Source organism: Calypte anna, chromosome 10 (genome assembly GCF_003957555.1).
Source record: "Calypte anna isolate BGI_N300 chromosome 10, bCalAnn1_v1.p, whole genome shotgun sequence".
NCBI lineage: Eukaryota > Metazoa > Chordata > Aves > Apodiformes > Trochilidae > Calypte > Calypte anna.
In genome coordinates, this window is record NC_044256.1 from 5,067,180 (window position 1) to 5,084,511 (window position 17,332).

At 36.8% G+C, this 17,332-nt stretch overlaps 1 protein-coding gene across 2 annotated transcripts in view; it reads right to left on the bottom strand.

Annotated features, from left to right (window-relative positions):
• The window catches only part of MYO1E (myosin IE), an 86,905-nt gene that overhangs the window by 29,088 nt on the left and 40,485 nt on the right, over window positions 1–17,332 (bottom strand). For both annotated transcript variants that reach the window (XM_030457281.1, XM_030457280.1), the window contains exons 5-17: window positions 16,442–16,529; window positions 14,856–14,945; window positions 13,855–13,986; window positions 12,501–12,635; window positions 11,246–11,378; window positions 7,865–8,061; window positions 6,660–6,740; window positions 6,082–6,168; window positions 4,851–4,937; window positions 3,560–3,727; window positions 2,731–2,816; window positions 2,059–2,140; window positions 1,043–1,149 (exon numbers count right to left, since the gene is read on the bottom strand). In XM_030457281.1, coding sequence (XP_030313141.1) covers window positions 1,043–1,149; window positions 2,059–2,140; window positions 2,731–2,816; window positions 3,560–3,727; window positions 4,851–4,937; window positions 6,082–6,168; window positions 6,660–6,740; window positions 7,865–8,061; window positions 11,246–11,378; window positions 12,501–12,635; window positions 13,855–13,986; window positions 14,856–14,945; window positions 16,442–16,529 — 1,473 coding nt within the window. The remainder of the gene's footprint in view (window positions 1–1,042; window positions 1,150–2,058; window positions 2,141–2,730; window positions 2,817–3,559; window positions 3,728–4,850; window positions 4,938–6,081; window positions 6,169–6,659; window positions 6,741–7,864; window positions 8,062–11,245; window positions 11,379–12,500; window positions 12,636–13,854; window positions 13,987–14,855; window positions 14,946–16,441; window positions 16,530–17,332) is intronic.

Below are 17,332 nucleotides of genomic sequence, written 5' to 3' on the forward strand. Positions count from 1 at the left end.
CTTTCCTCCTTTGGTCCCTAATGTCCTAGCAAAGTTATGTGCTACATAATAGGATTTTCAGGGGTGGAAAAGCTAAAGAAAGAGGATCTATATTTACTTTCAAGACCTAAATGACACTTTCATGTGCAGTCCCAATTGTGGCTTCTGTAACTGCTCTACATCTGCTTGTGATTGTGCTGGTCTGCATGCCAAATGGCAGGAAGTGAGTTCTGGCACGTTGTTGATATGGTCAAGAATGCTTTTTATCAATCTTTTTATCAGTTGTTTCACTGTGATAAAAATAACCACTTGCTTTATCAGCACTTCTACCAATACAAAAAGTAATCAGTATATGGTAATAAACATCTATATATGGACCTCACATTGTATACATGTACTGATCACCCACCTGAGTGCAAGCAAGAAGAGTATCTTTTTTCAAAGAATAGGGTGATGCTATAAACCATCATATAGATAAAGATGCCTTTAAAGAGATGTAAGAAACCCAGCTTACCATTTAGACATCTATTTAATGTCCACATAACCACCCAATATGATATTCTAGTGACTTCTCTTTGAGGAGCTGGCTAGTGAAACTTATGATTTTAAATCATAAGTAAAAAGGAACCTTCTGCACTCTTGGCTACAGAGGCTTTTTGGTAAATTTGAAACATAAAAACAGATACAGACATGCTGCTGGCTTTTTAGCTACCTAATAGAAGCTTTTTTAAAAGCATAAAGGAAAATTTAGACTTAATGTATTTGATATGCAAATCCTCCATGGAAGACTGAGTCTTTAACAGCCTGACTGAGTTACTGTTACACAAATGTTGATTATTCCAAACTGTTCTGAATAAAGCTAAGAACTGCATATACCAACTGCTGATTCACACTCAGTGACCACAGTTTATCTTCAAGGCTTAGGAGAACTCACACCAGGTTTAATTTCTGAAGGCTGTAGACTATCTAGTTCTGTTTGTAGGCTGTATGATTACAAAGTACAAATTTTTGATGATTTCTTTACTATTAGCACTGTTGCTCATCCCACACTGATTGCACATACCTGCTCTCCTCCCAGTCTCGTGACTTCTTTGTTTCATTGGGTTTGATGCAGCGGATGTAATGGGGTGTACACTTCATCAGGGTGCCAACAAGGTCATTAGCTTGTTTCTGGAAAATTGAGGGGAACAAAACAGAGGATCTGAGCTGAACATCCTGTGAGAGAATTCAAAAACTTATCTACCGTTTGACGATGATTCAGTTGACTGGATCCAGTTGACTTTGATCTTTGTCTGGAATGAGCAAAGGGTCTTGACATAATATGCACTTCATGAAAAATTTATCAGTAAGTAGAAGGCACAGTTATCTCTAGTTGTGTAATATAATTAAACTGTTACATAAAAATACAAAGTGACAAGGAATGTATCAGGTGAGCTTGAGTGTGAGGGTGAAATCAGAGGAAAGAGGTTCCTAAAATCTTGATTTCTGAAGTCTGCAAATGTGTAGTCTAAACATATTTTACAACTGGTCTCCAAAAAAGATGCTTGCTTTTTAACACTTGCTGCCTTATTCAAGGCACATTATGGTCAGTAGAAAGACTTCCCTTCAGTTCAGTGGGCTTGGATCAGGCCCTGCTGCATTTCTGCACTATAAAGAGACCAATTATCTGTAGTTAATTGTAGGACACCAAGTGGTTGAGTGAAGGGGCTCATTCATTATGCACATGCAAGTACTATAATCACTACCATCAATTGCTCATTTGGAAAATTCACTGCTGTAGAATGAAGCTGAACAAAACATTCAATCAACAGTGTTGGTGGGCAAAACATGATTCTAACAGCTGAAACAATGCATCACTTGGTACTCAAGATACTCCTGATGCCTATCTTTGAAAATGTCTGGACAGTAAAAAACAGCATTTTTTTTATACTTACTGATTTTTTTATACATACTTTTTAAATGTATATTTAGGTATCCAGCAAAAAACAGCAGAGACTACTTTTTTAATGTATATTTAGGTATCCACACAAAAACACACCCCCACAGGTAGACATACTAACACAGCAAAACAAGACATACTTTGATTTTACTGCCTGCAGTGGTAGGGCGGCCCTTCTTGTCCACTTGAAGATTTTCAGGAAACAGAGACTTTATAAAAGGCCTAGGAAAGAATAATTAAAAATAGTGTTAACATCAAAAGACAATTCAGTGCAGGAATGTCAAGGAATATGCTGTGAAAGTTGATAGTTGAGCAGAATATAAATAGCTATTTCTCTTCTCTGAAGTTATATCAAGATTGAAGTTATATTAAGATCAGTATTTTCCATGAGCTTCTTTCCTCATAGAGACCCCTTGCTATTTTAGTGAGCCTTGGGAGACATGATACCAGACTTCAAGAAACGTGCACTTCTTAAAGTAAGCATTGAATAATTTAAATACATATCATATCAAGCAGTATTTTTTTGCTAAACTGCCTGTTCTGAGAGAATGCCAAGTTACTTGATGGCCTTGTTGGAGGCTGAAACAAATGGCTGCCATCAGGCCATCTGATTCTGACACTGCAGTACCTTACTTATTCAGACTACTAGGAAATGAAGGTCAATAGAATTCAAGTGATACTGTTCTACTGCAGTGATGTTTTGTTTCCACTCTCATACAAAAGAGTTCACAAGTTGCACAGTAGAGAAGTCAGGCCCTCTCCATCTGAACTAAGATGTTATTCCTAGCTTTAAGCAAGTTTTGCTTACGTACAAATCACTGCTCTGCATGAGTTCAATCAAGTCCATGAAAAGAACATCCCGATTTCTCTCGCAGAATCCATCCATATCATAAGATACCTGGGCCAAGGTGGAAATTGATTGTTTGTGGTAAGTTGAGAACCCAATAATTAAAGAAAATTTAAATTCTGTCCTCATCAGTAGCTATTCTGAACTTTTAGGTTAGTCTGGTGCAAGTTAAAAGAGACTACAATGATCACTGAGTACTTGCATATGTTATTAGTTAACTCTTTCACAACAAACATCAAGGAATTTTATCCTTATATTTAAAGTCAGTGAAAAGGACTGTTACAGAGCTAGTGAATGGAATCTGACACAAATTAATTTAATGCTGAACTTTACTCGAGAAATTTTTTGCATAAAAAGGTTTTCTGTTATTATTAACTATTACAACAGGAAATCATTAATAGTTTGTGAAATACACCCAAAGAAGACAGATCTGTACATTTTGTTCCCAGTTTTATTGGTATATCATCATCTAAGGATCATTTTTATATCTGAATTCTTTGTATTTATTGCTGCTGTAACCAACAATTAAGATTAGAATTAATATAAGACTATTTATGACATTTACTACTAAGTTCTAGTTAGCATGTTTGATAGCAGCAAGGCCCAAACTCATCTCTCCTATAAAAGGGACACAATGTTAGGGTGTATTTGTTCTAAGCCCCCTACACTGGAGAAGGAGGATCCTGTCTCCTGAGAGTCTGGCTGCTCAGCATCAGAACAGCTCTCTACAGGCTTCCCCCTTCCTTTCTTTAGGATTATGTTATGCAGAATTCAGTGATGACTTCCCACAATACCTTTCCAGCATAATGGTGAATGATAAATCCCTGGTTCCAGCTGTTGAAATGTTCATGAGTCCCAATCTGCATCTGGAGTTTCTGAAGCAGTGTTTGGTCAGCTCCTTCTCCCACTGCATGCATTGTGGCACACACATCATCTAAAATGCTCATAATCCCTGGGGGATTCTAGTGCATTGGAGAAGAGTAACAAAAACAACCAAAGAAGTGAGAGGGGTGGAAATATGATGCCAGATTTTCCCCTGAAGCAGAGGATTACCTTTACTGCAAAAACTCTAGGGCACAGTCACAGAAGGAAGAATTCCTCCCAGTCAGTGCACTTCAAATTAAAGATTTATTCTCATACAAGCATTGAAATAGTTTGAAGAGACATCACTTTGTGTAATCATAGTGACAAGGGGTAAATAATGGGGAAAACAATGATGGCTGTTAAAAAAAACAAAAAAAACCAAAACAGAACAAAAACCCCAAAACACCCAACATCTGCTTTATTTTTAGTTCCTTCACAAAGAAGTCTTCTTCTCATTCCACAAAAAAATTAACCCATGTCTGATGTAATTTCTTAAACTCATATGCTGTAGTTTGACAAACTTAGAGCTTAATGTCTAAGATTCCAACAGAAATCTTATCCTCTTCCTGGTTACAATGACAACAGACAAGAGATGAGCAAAATCTGTTGCTCACTACAGCACTCAAACTACTGTTAAAGTTATCCAGCTTACATGAGGACAAAGAACTAGCTGCAGAACAGCCTACTTCTGTCCTAAAGGACAACTCAACATTTGTTGTCACTCCAAAGCAGAACAAAGATTTTAAACTGCAGAACATTCTGTGGAGCAAAGACACAAAATTTATTTTACCTACATCACTTCCCAATACTTCCTCTTCACTTGTTTCTGCTTAATTTGAGACAGTACCTCAAAGGAGTTAGCACTGTAGCCCCTCCAGACTGAAATACATCTCCCAGGGACACAGAGAGCTTCATGTGAGGTACAGCAGAGTATGCCATGAAGTTAATGATAAATTTAGGTGGATAAAATTTTGATTTTGATCATTGTATTTTTTTTTTGTCACACATCAATCAAGCTATCTTATGGTTCTCTTTTTGGTTGGTATCTTAGATAACATAGAGCTCTTATAAGGCATGTTATGTAAGATTTATATATAGGCTTGGTATGACTCAGTAACTGAACAACAGTATTTGCATTTTTCCTATGAACATTCTTGACAGCAATGCAGTTGACCAAATATTTTAGTGAAAAACCTTGTTCTGTATGTTCTGGATACTTACCACTTTGTTCTCTATAAGGTCACACACTATTTTGTTGTTAAAGTAATCTATTGGTGTCCATCTGATTCCTTCTTGCACATATTCTTCCTGTTAAGTAAAAAAAAAAAAAAAAAAAAAAAGAAAGATGCAAATATTCCTTTGCACCATGGAACTAGCACCAGACTTACAATGCACTCCACATTCAACACTGCACTGCTCACATGCAGAAAGACTTGTCAAATGTATGACTGAGGTGGGAGAAAGGACCCTAGTGATAAGTTAAATCTATCTCTCCACTGTCTAAGAGATGAATCAGAATCCTCTGTTCTCTCCACATGTTGTTTTGTCATTCACAGACCTTGAGCAGTTACTGAGAAGAACAGGAATATTTGTTTAGTGCCAAAGCAATTCGGAAATAGTAACAAAGTGGCTTTTGTAGTATCTTGACAGAGCACCCAAGCCATCCATATCCTATCTATTTTAAAAGGGAAGATTCTGACAGGAACAACACATTTAGAAACGCTAAAAATCCTCATACTAAAATTCTATGAAATTGACCCACTCAATTGCATACATATACAAGTTCAGCTAGACACTTAGCAGGCTGTGTGCTCAACTGCAATGATCAGTTACTTTTATAAAAAGGCAATTGTGCATCTGCCTTCTTGAAAACACTGTCCCGAAGTCGGTGCCAGGCCTGAGCTCATGCTGTACACAATGCTTCTGTCTCAGCTGCATTCTGTCTGCCCTCCCATGCAGAAGCAGACATTCATGTAAAGTGAGATTTGGTAGCAAGGCTGTGAGCACAGAACTGCAAATACTTTCAGAAGTGGTTTTGCATTTGTTTCAGGAACCTACTTCATTCGTATACGTATTTTTAAAAAGAAAAAAAAAGCAAGCGTGTAGAGGACATCTAAGAAAAGGTTTCCCATTTAACTGTGTGTCATGTCCAATTAAAGCACAGGGCTGAAACCAAGCTTGTGTTTTCCATTCCTGACAGTGAGTCAGAATTTGCAGCAAGTCTGGGCAGAGTCATATGACTGCATCAGTACAGTGTATGAGGGACTCTGTTAGAGAACAAACGTTTGTAGCTGATGTGGGTTACAGTTTTAGTGTTAGCCAACAGCAAAGGTTTTTTTCTTTGTCTTGCTTAACAAGGTAGATTTTATTGTTAGCAGATGATGAAATCTCTTTTTTTCCACCACTTGAAAAAGCAATAGTTATTAACTCAAGATAGTAAATGTCTGGTTACCTGTTCTGCCTTCAGTGTCAGTTCAATAAAAATCTGCTGTAGTTTTTCATTAACAAAGTTGATGCAGAACTGTTCAAAACCATTTTTCTACAGAAAAGGAAACAATTCAAAAATTAGTCTTGTGGTTTATATACAAAAATTCTTAGCTTTTACACAGGCAATAAGCTTCAAAGACACACTGCCAATGATGGATGGGTTGCTGACTTTATAGACATTCTGTGTAATCTCAGATCTTTCTTTTGATGACCCAATTTCTTTGAAGTTTCTTCAATACTTCATGTTTATTAAGTGAGACATTACCAGTGAGAACTCAGTGTTCAGGAAGTTGGGTTGGGGATTCTGGCCACAGGACTTTTTTTTTTTTTTTTTTCTGGTTTGGATCTTGTACCTTCTATACATATGCATAACACATATATATGTGTGAGTTATCAATGTTATCTATATATCTATATATACATATGCATGTTTTATATTTACATATGTATGTTATGCATGTGTGTGTGTTTGTGTGTGTATATCAATATCAAAAAAACTCACAGGTCAGATCAGATCCAATGCAGAGTATTGTATTGCCTTACCTGGAATATTTCAAAGCCATAAATATCAAGGACACCAATGTTATACTCTTCATGGTCCTTCTCCATAGCTTTATTAATGGACTAATAAAACAGAAACAAAATGTAAAACAAAGTGTAGCTAATATATTTAAAAGAGATCAATACTCTTAACTATTTATATGAAAATATTGGTTCCTTTAAAAAGAACTTATTTGAATGGAAAGCAAATATATGTAATAGGGTATTTTACTTTCATTTTTTAATTATTAACGGTTAGGAAATTAACAGTGTACTATCCTGTTTACCAGGCTTTGGATCTAATGTTTGTAATAATCTTTTCCCTTTGGTGCTATAACTGTCTTAGTTGAAAAATAACAAAAAGCAGCCAACAGAAAAAGAACAGCTTTAAGTCTAATAGTTGATTCCTTTAGCAAATCTTATAATGAATCTTTTCACCTATTTCTGAATTTCCCTACTTTGCAGTGTCAGTGCTGGTACAGGCACATAGTGGGGAATTACAGAGCAGCCATGATGAGAAACACTTCTGAGACCCAAGCAGTGTCACCACAGAGGAGACTTCGGCTTCATCTAGCCAGCATCTGTGTGCACAGGTAAGGATTCTCCCCCACAAATCCAGCCCAGGATCTCATTCTGAACAACAGAAAACTGTAGCATGGAGAATGGAGTTCAGCTGGTTGTTCACATGCCACAACACTGTGATGCTGAAGGGGTTCTTTGTGGGAGAGTGAGGTAAGAGAGCAGGGGACCATAACTCACTAACTCTGCTCATCTGGAATCTCTCCAGTACCTGCTCAATGTAGCTCAACATACTAAAGTCTTACTAGGAAGTAAGACTCAGAGAAGTGTGGATGCTGACAGGGAGATGTCAGAGTATCATGTGGGACAGTTGTGGCAGGAGACTGAGCAGATACAGTGCTGCAAGCACAGCTCATTTGCTTCAAAGGAAGTGTAGTGTTTGTCATATAATCAGCACCTTGGATCTGAGTTCTGATCACTGATCGCTGCACTGCTCCCACTGCACTGCTCTGAGCCACTACTAAATCTTAGGCAAAGAAATGTACTGGGTGAAAGAAATGACATATATATATATATATATAATGTCATATATAATGACATAATAGACATGCAAAGTACTGCAAGGAACATTCCTAGTGTACTTGTAGTTGTTTTGATACTTTCAATAGAGTCAAGCAAATCCAACTTACATCCACCAAGTAATCAAAAACACGGGAATGAAGGGCCTTGGCCAGTGCATCCCTGGTGTAGCAGGCTTGTTCCACGTTTAGTGTGACATTAATGGACTCAGATTTGCCTCCCCACTTGCTGTCCATCTGTCTGCTGGTCAGTTTTTCCTTTAGACGGTCCTGGTTAATTCCCAGGAGAAAAGCAGGGAAAGCCAAAACTGCAAGAAAGATCAGAGTTCCTGGTTTATGACTGGAAATTATGACTGGACTGATATTGAAGGAAAAAGGATTATCTGTATCTCTAATAACAATCAGCAATAATGAACCTCATGGGGCATGCAGCTTAAAAAGAAAAGGAGGAGCAATTTATGTCTTCAATATTTCCCTAAGCTCAAAGGATATTTTCAACTCTTTATTTACATGGATTTCAATTAAGATAAAGCACCCTATAGTAAAACAATCAGCTATTTCTGTACCTTCAGTTCTTCAAACATGTAAACTGGCTTAGGTCATAGTTTTGAACTATGTGGTTCAAAGAAATCACTCTTGGATATGGAAATGAAACACAGAGCTCATACATTGAATAAAATTGACGCTATTGACATTTCTTTGGAAAAACATGGAATATGTTATCTGCTTCCTAATATTGTTTCCCTTTCTTCTAAGATGGGATATTGCAAAAAGTTTTAATTTGCCTTGCCATTTATTTGGTTTTGGTTTCTTAATCCCTTTTTGCCTGGAAATATTTTGCAAATTCTGCTTTCCTTTGTTTAGAAGTAAAGCAGAAAAATGCATCTGTGCAGTAAGTGTCTAGTCTGAAGCACAAGTCTAGCATTCTTTGCACTCTTAGCACATGGCACAGCTGTTAGCTGCAGGTGTCATCCACCTTAATGAACAGAAAAGAAGAAACAGCTTGAAAGCACATGGAAACAGCTCCCAGAGGCAGCTCCTGGAGGTGGTATTGCACCTCTGTTAAGCCATATAATCCTCTAACAGTGTTTCCTCCATGTTTCATTGTTTTCAGATCTATTTTACTGGTGTGAGGAGGATGTAAAATAATCACCAGGCAGCCACTTGTGCTTTACACATCTGTTATGTCACAGCACAATTTTATTAAACCTTTCAGTACATTAATCCCAAAGTATTTTTAAAACTGCAACTAACCTCCAGCTTTCTGAGATTTGATGTATTACATTAGCAAGCTGATTAATTTTACCCTAGGGTGCTAGGAACCACACAACTAACCAAAGCTGAGTCACTGGCAACATCTCTGCTAACTCTCTGAGAGCTCACATTGAAGAGCACATGAAAAGGTCTAAATCACATGCTTTAAATAGAAAAGAATGTAGGAAATTACATATGAAATATGCTTACATATACTGCAGAGATGCCAGAATAAGTATTAAGGCAACACTACTGTAAGAATATACGAAGATAGTATAATGGTACAAGCCACCATGCACACCTCAGAAACCCTCCCTTCATAGTGCTGGAGATTTACTGCTGTACAGGAAGAAGAGCTGGACATGACACGATGTAACTTCACATTCTTAAGTTGCCCAACAACTTTCCCTATTTAGGAACCATAGAATTACTGTGTAGATAGTACTATAAAGCAGGATATGTATGTAATTGAAAAAAATTATCCTCAAAAGAGTAATTAATAGCATTCTGTGGAATAGTTTTAAATACAATCTATGAAGAAAACCTGAAAAAGCCTAGGTTCACTTTACTGGTTTTCAGAAAGTGTAAAACAGTATTTTTAATACAATGCTAGTGTAAAGATAGATGGTTTAAACTGTTTTCTGCATCCAGGGGAGTAGTATTTGGCATGATTTGCAATATGGAAGATTTAGGGGGAAAAAAAACAACACTTCAAAAAACAAATTCAACTTCTAATATAATCAAGCACTGTAACAGATAAAAATCACTGGAAGTTTTAAATTAGTGTGTCTCATATCTGTCAAGAATGGTATGTATAGATTTGAATCAGTCTCAGAGTAAGAAACTAGAGGCTCTGGTGTCCTGAAGAATGCCCTTTGCACGTTTTCCTGGAATTGGGTATATAATAACAAGAACAACACTGACTAAATTCTTAAAGTTTTTTACAATTTCAGACTTCTGCAAAGCATGACTTATCAGAGGTCTTTCATTGTGTTTTATCTTCTTGTGTCTATCCAGACCATAAATGCTTTACTATTTAGTTGGCTAGGACAAAAAGTAAACTGGAGGGAGGGTTAACAGAAAGAGAAATGAACACAACTTCCGTTTCCATAATGCAGAAATTGTATTAGACATTGCTATTTCTTCTCTGTCTTCCTTAAAATGCAGTATTGTTTATGAATACATTCTGTATTCATTCTAACTGCTAATTTTTCTACATATTATTCATACACAACTTCTGCATTTACTTCCCAGTGAGCAAGAGAAAATACAGTGTACATGGCTCATTACAGAAATACAATCACATTTACCAACTTATTTTCAACTCATGTCTTTTCAGTTTGTTACTTTTTGATGCAACACACTCTGTATCTATCTCATCTGGCAATTAAATGTTTTGGTTTCATTGGAAGATTTAATGCTGTGATTTAAATGGAAGTACAGTTGCTCCTTTGGAAAAGTAAGGCCTACAAAAAATTCTATACTTTTCCTTGGATGTGTAAAATGCCACAAAATACTTTGCTTCAGGTTCATTTAGTATTCTCTCAAATTAGGAAATTAAGGTTAAAAATTAGTAAGTTTTATTTCCCAATTATAAATTTTCCAACCAAAACAAATCTATGATTCTGTGGCCTTTCAACACTTTGCTGATGTGGGCTCAGCTGATAGGGCAGAGCAGCATGCAGGACAGTGCATAAGGAAAAAGAAATACTTACACAGGAGAGGTACCTAATGAGGTATGGGTTGAGAAATTTGTGACAGAAGATAACTGTAGTATGTATATCCTGCATTTAAATTACATTCTGAATTTTTGTTTTGAAGGCACCTTTTCTGGATGCACATACATGTACACATATATGATGTGTGTATGGATGATGATGTGTATACATAAAAATACACAGGTGTTTTTATAGACACGTGCTGATGCACCAAAAGGAGCAGAGTTCAAGTTTGTTTAAAAGCATTTCTCACAATTTATATTATTTCATACTCAAATGCTGGAAAAAGATTTCTTAAATCCAAAATGCAAAACTGCCCTCCTGTTTAGATGGTGGCATTGTACAAGATAAAAACAGGGGCCTCAACACTGCTGTGTTTGGAAGAGAATTTAAATTAGCAGCCTCAGACTGTAAGAAACAATGCAGTGTGTCTGGATAAGGAACTCAGACTGCAGTTCACCTTATGCCATCTGGGTTTCAGCCCACTGCTAATTCTGTGACAGTTTCCAGAAGTACTTACACTCCTCACTCTCCACTGCTGCATAGTTGCCAACTTCTTTGAAGCTTATATTTCCCAAATGTAGTATTCCTGCCACTATCTGCAGCACCAAGGCCTGCTCCTCTGCAAAGATCCCAATCACACTCATTGCATGCTGGGAAGAAAAAAGAAACAAAACAGTCAAAGAATCTGTTCAATGACTCTTGTCATAGAAGTCCTCTTGAAATTTTGATGTTACAAATTTGAAGTTTTCAAAATATTTCAAAAACCCAAGGCAACCAAATTCTGTTACAGCTTGCACTCAAGTTTCAAAAGTACCAATGTCCCACCTGCATCAGCATTTTAATACTTTTAAAATAAAATACAGAAGCATCTACACCATTTAGAAGACGTTAGCAAATGAAATTCTGGAAAAATTAAAGTTACTAAAGAACAAGCACCTGCTTGCTTCATTGCAGAACAGGATGAACTTTAGAGACAACAATTTTTCCTTCTACACAGACAGTTTAGTCACTGAGACCAAGAACTGTGAATCTGCACTGAGTGACTCTAAAATTCAGCACAGTCTCTCTGTCCTAGGCTGTAAAGTTCAGCAGCTCACTAGAAAATAATCCAAAACAACAGTGGGTTTTGGAGTCTTGAGCAGATGGTAATTACAGAGTATCTTCTCAACTGACTGATTTTCTAAAATACTAAATTAGCTGGAATGCAACAGTAGCAAATTTTGTTAGGCTTTTATATATACTAGGTGTATAAGTAAGATGTGTTAATATGTTTGTTTTAAAAAGTAAATTTGTAGTAACAGGAGACCTACAAGGTATCACACACTGAACTGGCAACTCTCTGAGTCCCCTTCTCCAGCCTTTCAGTTGCATTTTTTAAATAGACATGGTAGATCAGTCACCACTAAGAATTCAGCTTAAACTTGGTGATCTTTTATACTTTCCTCTAATGAAGTTCCTCCCTGTGATGGCATTTTCATATTTTTCATACTGCAATTAAAATTCATTAAATTTGCACCCTTCTGAAAAAGAACAAACAGAAAACACTGCCCTTCTATGAAAAGTATCTACCTTTTCTATTCTCAGGATTCTTAGGCTGCAACATAGGATCTCTCCAGGGTAAGAGACCTCCTTCTCAGGGTTAAATATAATTAAAGTAAGTTACATCTACATTTATTTCTCATTTCCACATTAATATATCAGTATCTGATTTAAATGGATACCGAAATGAACATTCAGCCACCACTCTGCAAATCACAGAGTAAAAAACTCACCAGTGTTTCTTGGAAATCTGATCTGTCATTAATGTCATCGACTTTGTAGGATCCAGAGAGACTCAGATAGTAATAGTAGTCCATACTGGTGATGCCAAGGCTGCTTTTTTGTTCTGAGGAGGCCCCTTCAATTAGCTGCAGATTAAAAATCCCCAAATTAGGCATCCCACAAGCATCTTCAGAAGAGATGAGGCAGATATAAAAACAGGTGACTGAACCAGACATTGCTGGCAGAGATATGGATAGTGGTGTTCCAGGTATGTGTCCTTACTGTGTTTCATTTTAACCCAGAAGACCAAAATTCTCATTCCCACTCCTACAAATGGTTTAGTTCTAATTTACACATCTAATAAAAAGCAAAACCTGTGACTGACTTGAATGCCTTCCATTGTTCTTACCTCATAAAGATAAGGCACTGCAATCTATTATCTAAATCTTCAGGAGCAACGTGTTGTCCATGCCTACTGAAAGGCAGGGCTGGAAGAACATACTAAGAAAGCATTATTTGTAAGTTTAACTGTGAGGCCAAGTATCCTTTTTACCACTATGGCATATGTTAAGCAAGTTTTGAGTGGCTCCGATACAATGTTGATCTGAAGCACGGCTCAAGTCACATCTCTCTGCAAAATTTAGGCTAACGGGCAAGAATAAATAACAGCAAAGTTAAAAGGTTCCTGTACTCTCTGATGCCTGGGGAGACCTCTCAGACCTATTTACAGACCACTGTGCACAGACATGGCTGAAATAAGAAGGAATGAACTAACCTCAGACAAAAGAAGAGTCAAAACCCCATCCTCTTTTAACTCCTGTGTCAAAAAACCTCTCCAAGCCACAGAGAAAAATACGCACTACAGTGCAAACTGTTCATATACCTCAGAAGAGGAGAATGCACAGCCTTGTGAAACAGTGAAGGAGTGAGAATATTCGCTTGGAGGATGCCACAAAGAGATATTAACCCAAATAATCTAGAAAGCTTAACTGAAAAACAAACCTATTTCACAGCTGTGCCACAGAATTCCGGAAGAAAATGTATTATTATATGGCCCAGTTTAAAAATAATTCTGCTGGAAAAGTTTTTCATTTTCTTTTATATTCTACTGGATTTTTCCATTTGGGACTTCACAGTGCATTTCCAGGCAAGTCCTTTGAAATACTGAAGTACTTTTGCTCTGGAGCCAACCAGCAGCTAGGTAGGTCTGCTTTAGATGGTGTCTTAACATGCTATCAGGGTTCCCATTGATATCCAGACTACACACTCAGTAATCTCACTGTGTTGAGAATGCATTTGCAGTGAAAAGAAAAAGCTGGTCCTGGTTATTCTGAGGAACTCAGAAAGGATCTACACACTTCTGACCTGATAAAAAATGTGAAAACTCCTCTCTCCAGGATTCCTCATAACAACTCGAGATTTTTCCAGTAGGAAGTTGGAGATTTTCCCTCCATCTGGTTCTCCACCTGGACTGAACTGGATTTCAAAGTATTTCCCCTACAACAAATAATTAAAGCTGTTGAGTGATTAGTAAATACAGATGTGAAATCATGCACTTGTACCCTGTCTCAGGGAAGGTCATCAGGATATTCAGCTCTGGATGCTGTGACACAGCTTCCTCAAGTTATACCCAAAGCTTAGATTCTTGAACTACTGCATTTCTTTCTTTCTGTGTTCACACAGTGGTATACTCAGGATAATATGTCATGTGTTAATGCAAATGTAGAGAGAAAGCCAGTGGCTTCCTTTCACTGCTGAAACTCTCGCATAGCATAAAGAAAACCATAAGGTTCACCTATATGGGAAGTAAAACTAACAGATTTAAGAGCAAATGGCAAGCATAGTATTCTGTTTAGAAGGAAGGTGAAGCAATTATCTTTTTATTTCATGGAGGCATTAATTGCATTAACACACACATTGGCTGAGGAACAAATCTTAAATTTGTAAAGCCTATGTAAATTTAAAAAACAGAACCTACAGCACATTATCTACCCAAGAGCCATTTCACAATACTATCTTGCATACTTTATAATGACAGACTGAAAATAATTCCAATTTTCTGTACATTTTAGTAAAGGCATTTCTCATCAAATAACTCTAAGAAATAGATTAAACCATTCTTAAAAACCTATCAGTTATATCTTCTTTTAGAATATTATTGCACATATTTTACTGATCTGGAACACTGGCCAGTTTGTTGGCTGATAAGTTCTTTGCTTGCAGACTGAACATTTTATAAATAAATGTAACCAATGCATACTGTAAGAGAAACAAATGTGCAACCTATAAAGAATAAATTGTAATCAGTTTATATTCCACTCCTGAATAGAAGTTGGAAGAATAATCTCCAGGGTAGAAGGACTCACAAATCTGCTGGAGTTGTTGTTCCGTACAGTTTTTGCATTCCCAAAGGCCTCCAGTAAAGGGTTGGACTGTAGAATAATATCTTTAACATGCTAAAATTTTAGAAAACAGGAGAAACAGAGATTCAGAAATAGAACTTTCAGTTCTTACAGATTTTCTAGAACACCGTGACATTTAAATTATATACTAAACAAGCAAGAAACACTGCATCTGTAAGAAATCCTCTTGGCTCAGATAGGGAAAAGAATCTAATGATGGTATTTTTCAGAGCTTCTAGTTCCTATTTTTTTAAGACACTGAACAAAATGCCTACAGCTAAAAACTGGTCCTTCTGTTCACTGTTCTGCCAAGCAAAATAACCAATAAACTGATGTTTTCTTCCTTCATCTTAATTTTAAACAATGCCCTTCTTACATGAGCATTTAAACCTTTTTTGGGGTCTAGAACCTCAACCAATGAAGTCAGAGCAGCATGAAATTCAGGAATCTGCATGCTGCTGCTATCTACCTGCCCTAGAAAGCAATAAAATGTGTTACTATTGTCCCTTTATCTGACCCCTGGAGTTGGAAAGCATGGCCAAGATACTAACTCTGGAACAGACCTATTGCATGCTGGGTGGTTCAGACAGCTTATCAACTTCATCAAGTGTTACTCTGCCATAACTAAAAATATTTCTTAGTTTTGTACAAAAAGATGGAATCTTTTAAATAGAAGAAAATACTTGCTTATGAAGTATCATTATATTTATTCAAAAAATCCCACAATGCATATTTTCTCTGAATTTCTTTCTTGGTTATTGAATTATTCTCTGCAGTGTTCTCAGTATCACTGCTGTGCAGAACTAAGCAGAAAGAAAATTCTTAACATCAGAGACTGCAATAAAGCAAAAAATAACAGTAAGCACCCAAAAGGGGTGGACTACTAAAGGAGCTACTATCTCCCTACCACTGCCTGTCAGTCAGTGAATAACACTTTAATGTGCTTAAGGGAATTTTTACAGCTAAATCATTCAATTAGCTTTAGTTAATTGGTTGTGATAGATAAATGCAGTTAATGATAGTACAGTTATTAACAAAAGCAACTATTAGTTGTTTCAGCTAGCTTTCAGCTACTCTAATTTTGAATGTATAACCGGATAAAACAAGATCGTGTTCCTGATATTGGCTCTCTGACATATGCAGACAAATCAGAGATTTATGGAAGTAATAATAACACAAAAATCCAATTCAGTTTTCAATAGAATGCCAAGACAGAAGGGAATAAAACCACATGTCTACTAAAAGGAAATCAGTTGTTGTTCTTAATCTGATTAAGAACTGAAGTACACCTTAGCTAAAAAAAAAAAATAAATGGTTGTAGATGTAACTCAGCATGAGCACTACAAGACTTTTTAGCAGAGATTATTCTGGGTCTGTAGATTTCCCTCACATGGCTCCCATCACACAGGCAGCCCAGCTATCTGCAAGCAAGCAGTTCACTGTTCACTTCAGTTGTCTCTCTGCTGCTCAAGACAGACTCCTGCCCTTCAACCTCTGAGGAAAATCTGTGTAACATGTTCATGCTTCAGCATTACTGTACATCAACTCACCTGTACTTTAGGGCCACCTCCTGAAATTTTGGAGATATAACTCATGATATATTTAGCAGCTACAGTCTTTCCAGCACCACTTTCCCCACTACAAATGAAGAAACACAAAAATGTAATTGTTAGTTTTCAAGTAAATCTAAAATGGAGCACTTGGAGGCTTATCTCATTCAACCAAGACTAGGGACCTTAACAATGAATAATAATAAGCATATACCATAGTTACATCAGGTAAGCTGGTTACATATAGACTGTGACACAGTATTGTAGCAGAGTACTTGGGTATGTTTGTGAATAAATAACACTGAAGATGTCATCTTGCTTGGACACCAGAATACCTATGGGACTTCAAGGTCAGAAAACTAAAGTGAGAAATAAATACACTTATAAGAAGCTGCTCAAAGGAGAGAGTGTTAAGATTCCCATGTGCATTTAGTGGGATTTCAAATCTCAGCACAAAAACTTATTTGAAATTGCAAGCTTTAAGCACCACACCAGATACCTACTGCAATTCAGGAGTCTTTTGTTTTAGGTGTTCCTGAATAAAATAATGAGACATTATTAATCACATCCTGAATGATGGAAGAACTACCTTCCTGTTCCTATGCCTCTTGACACAGGGCACAAGAAAGCAGTCTTAATCTTCTGTATTTGCTTTCACAATTCCTTCCTTCCATTATAATGTTCCACTTCAATGCTAAATAATGTTTATATCAGTAGATTTGCCTTCTTGTGATTAGTAAGCTTTCCAAGAGAGAAAGAAGACTGGTATGCCAAACATCCAACCTCATCCTTTATGCTATGCCTTAAAGCTAACTTCATCTCAACAGAATTCCTCCAGACTTACATAAATCTTGGTGCAAACCAGCTTCAGCCTTAATGAATTTGCCCTGG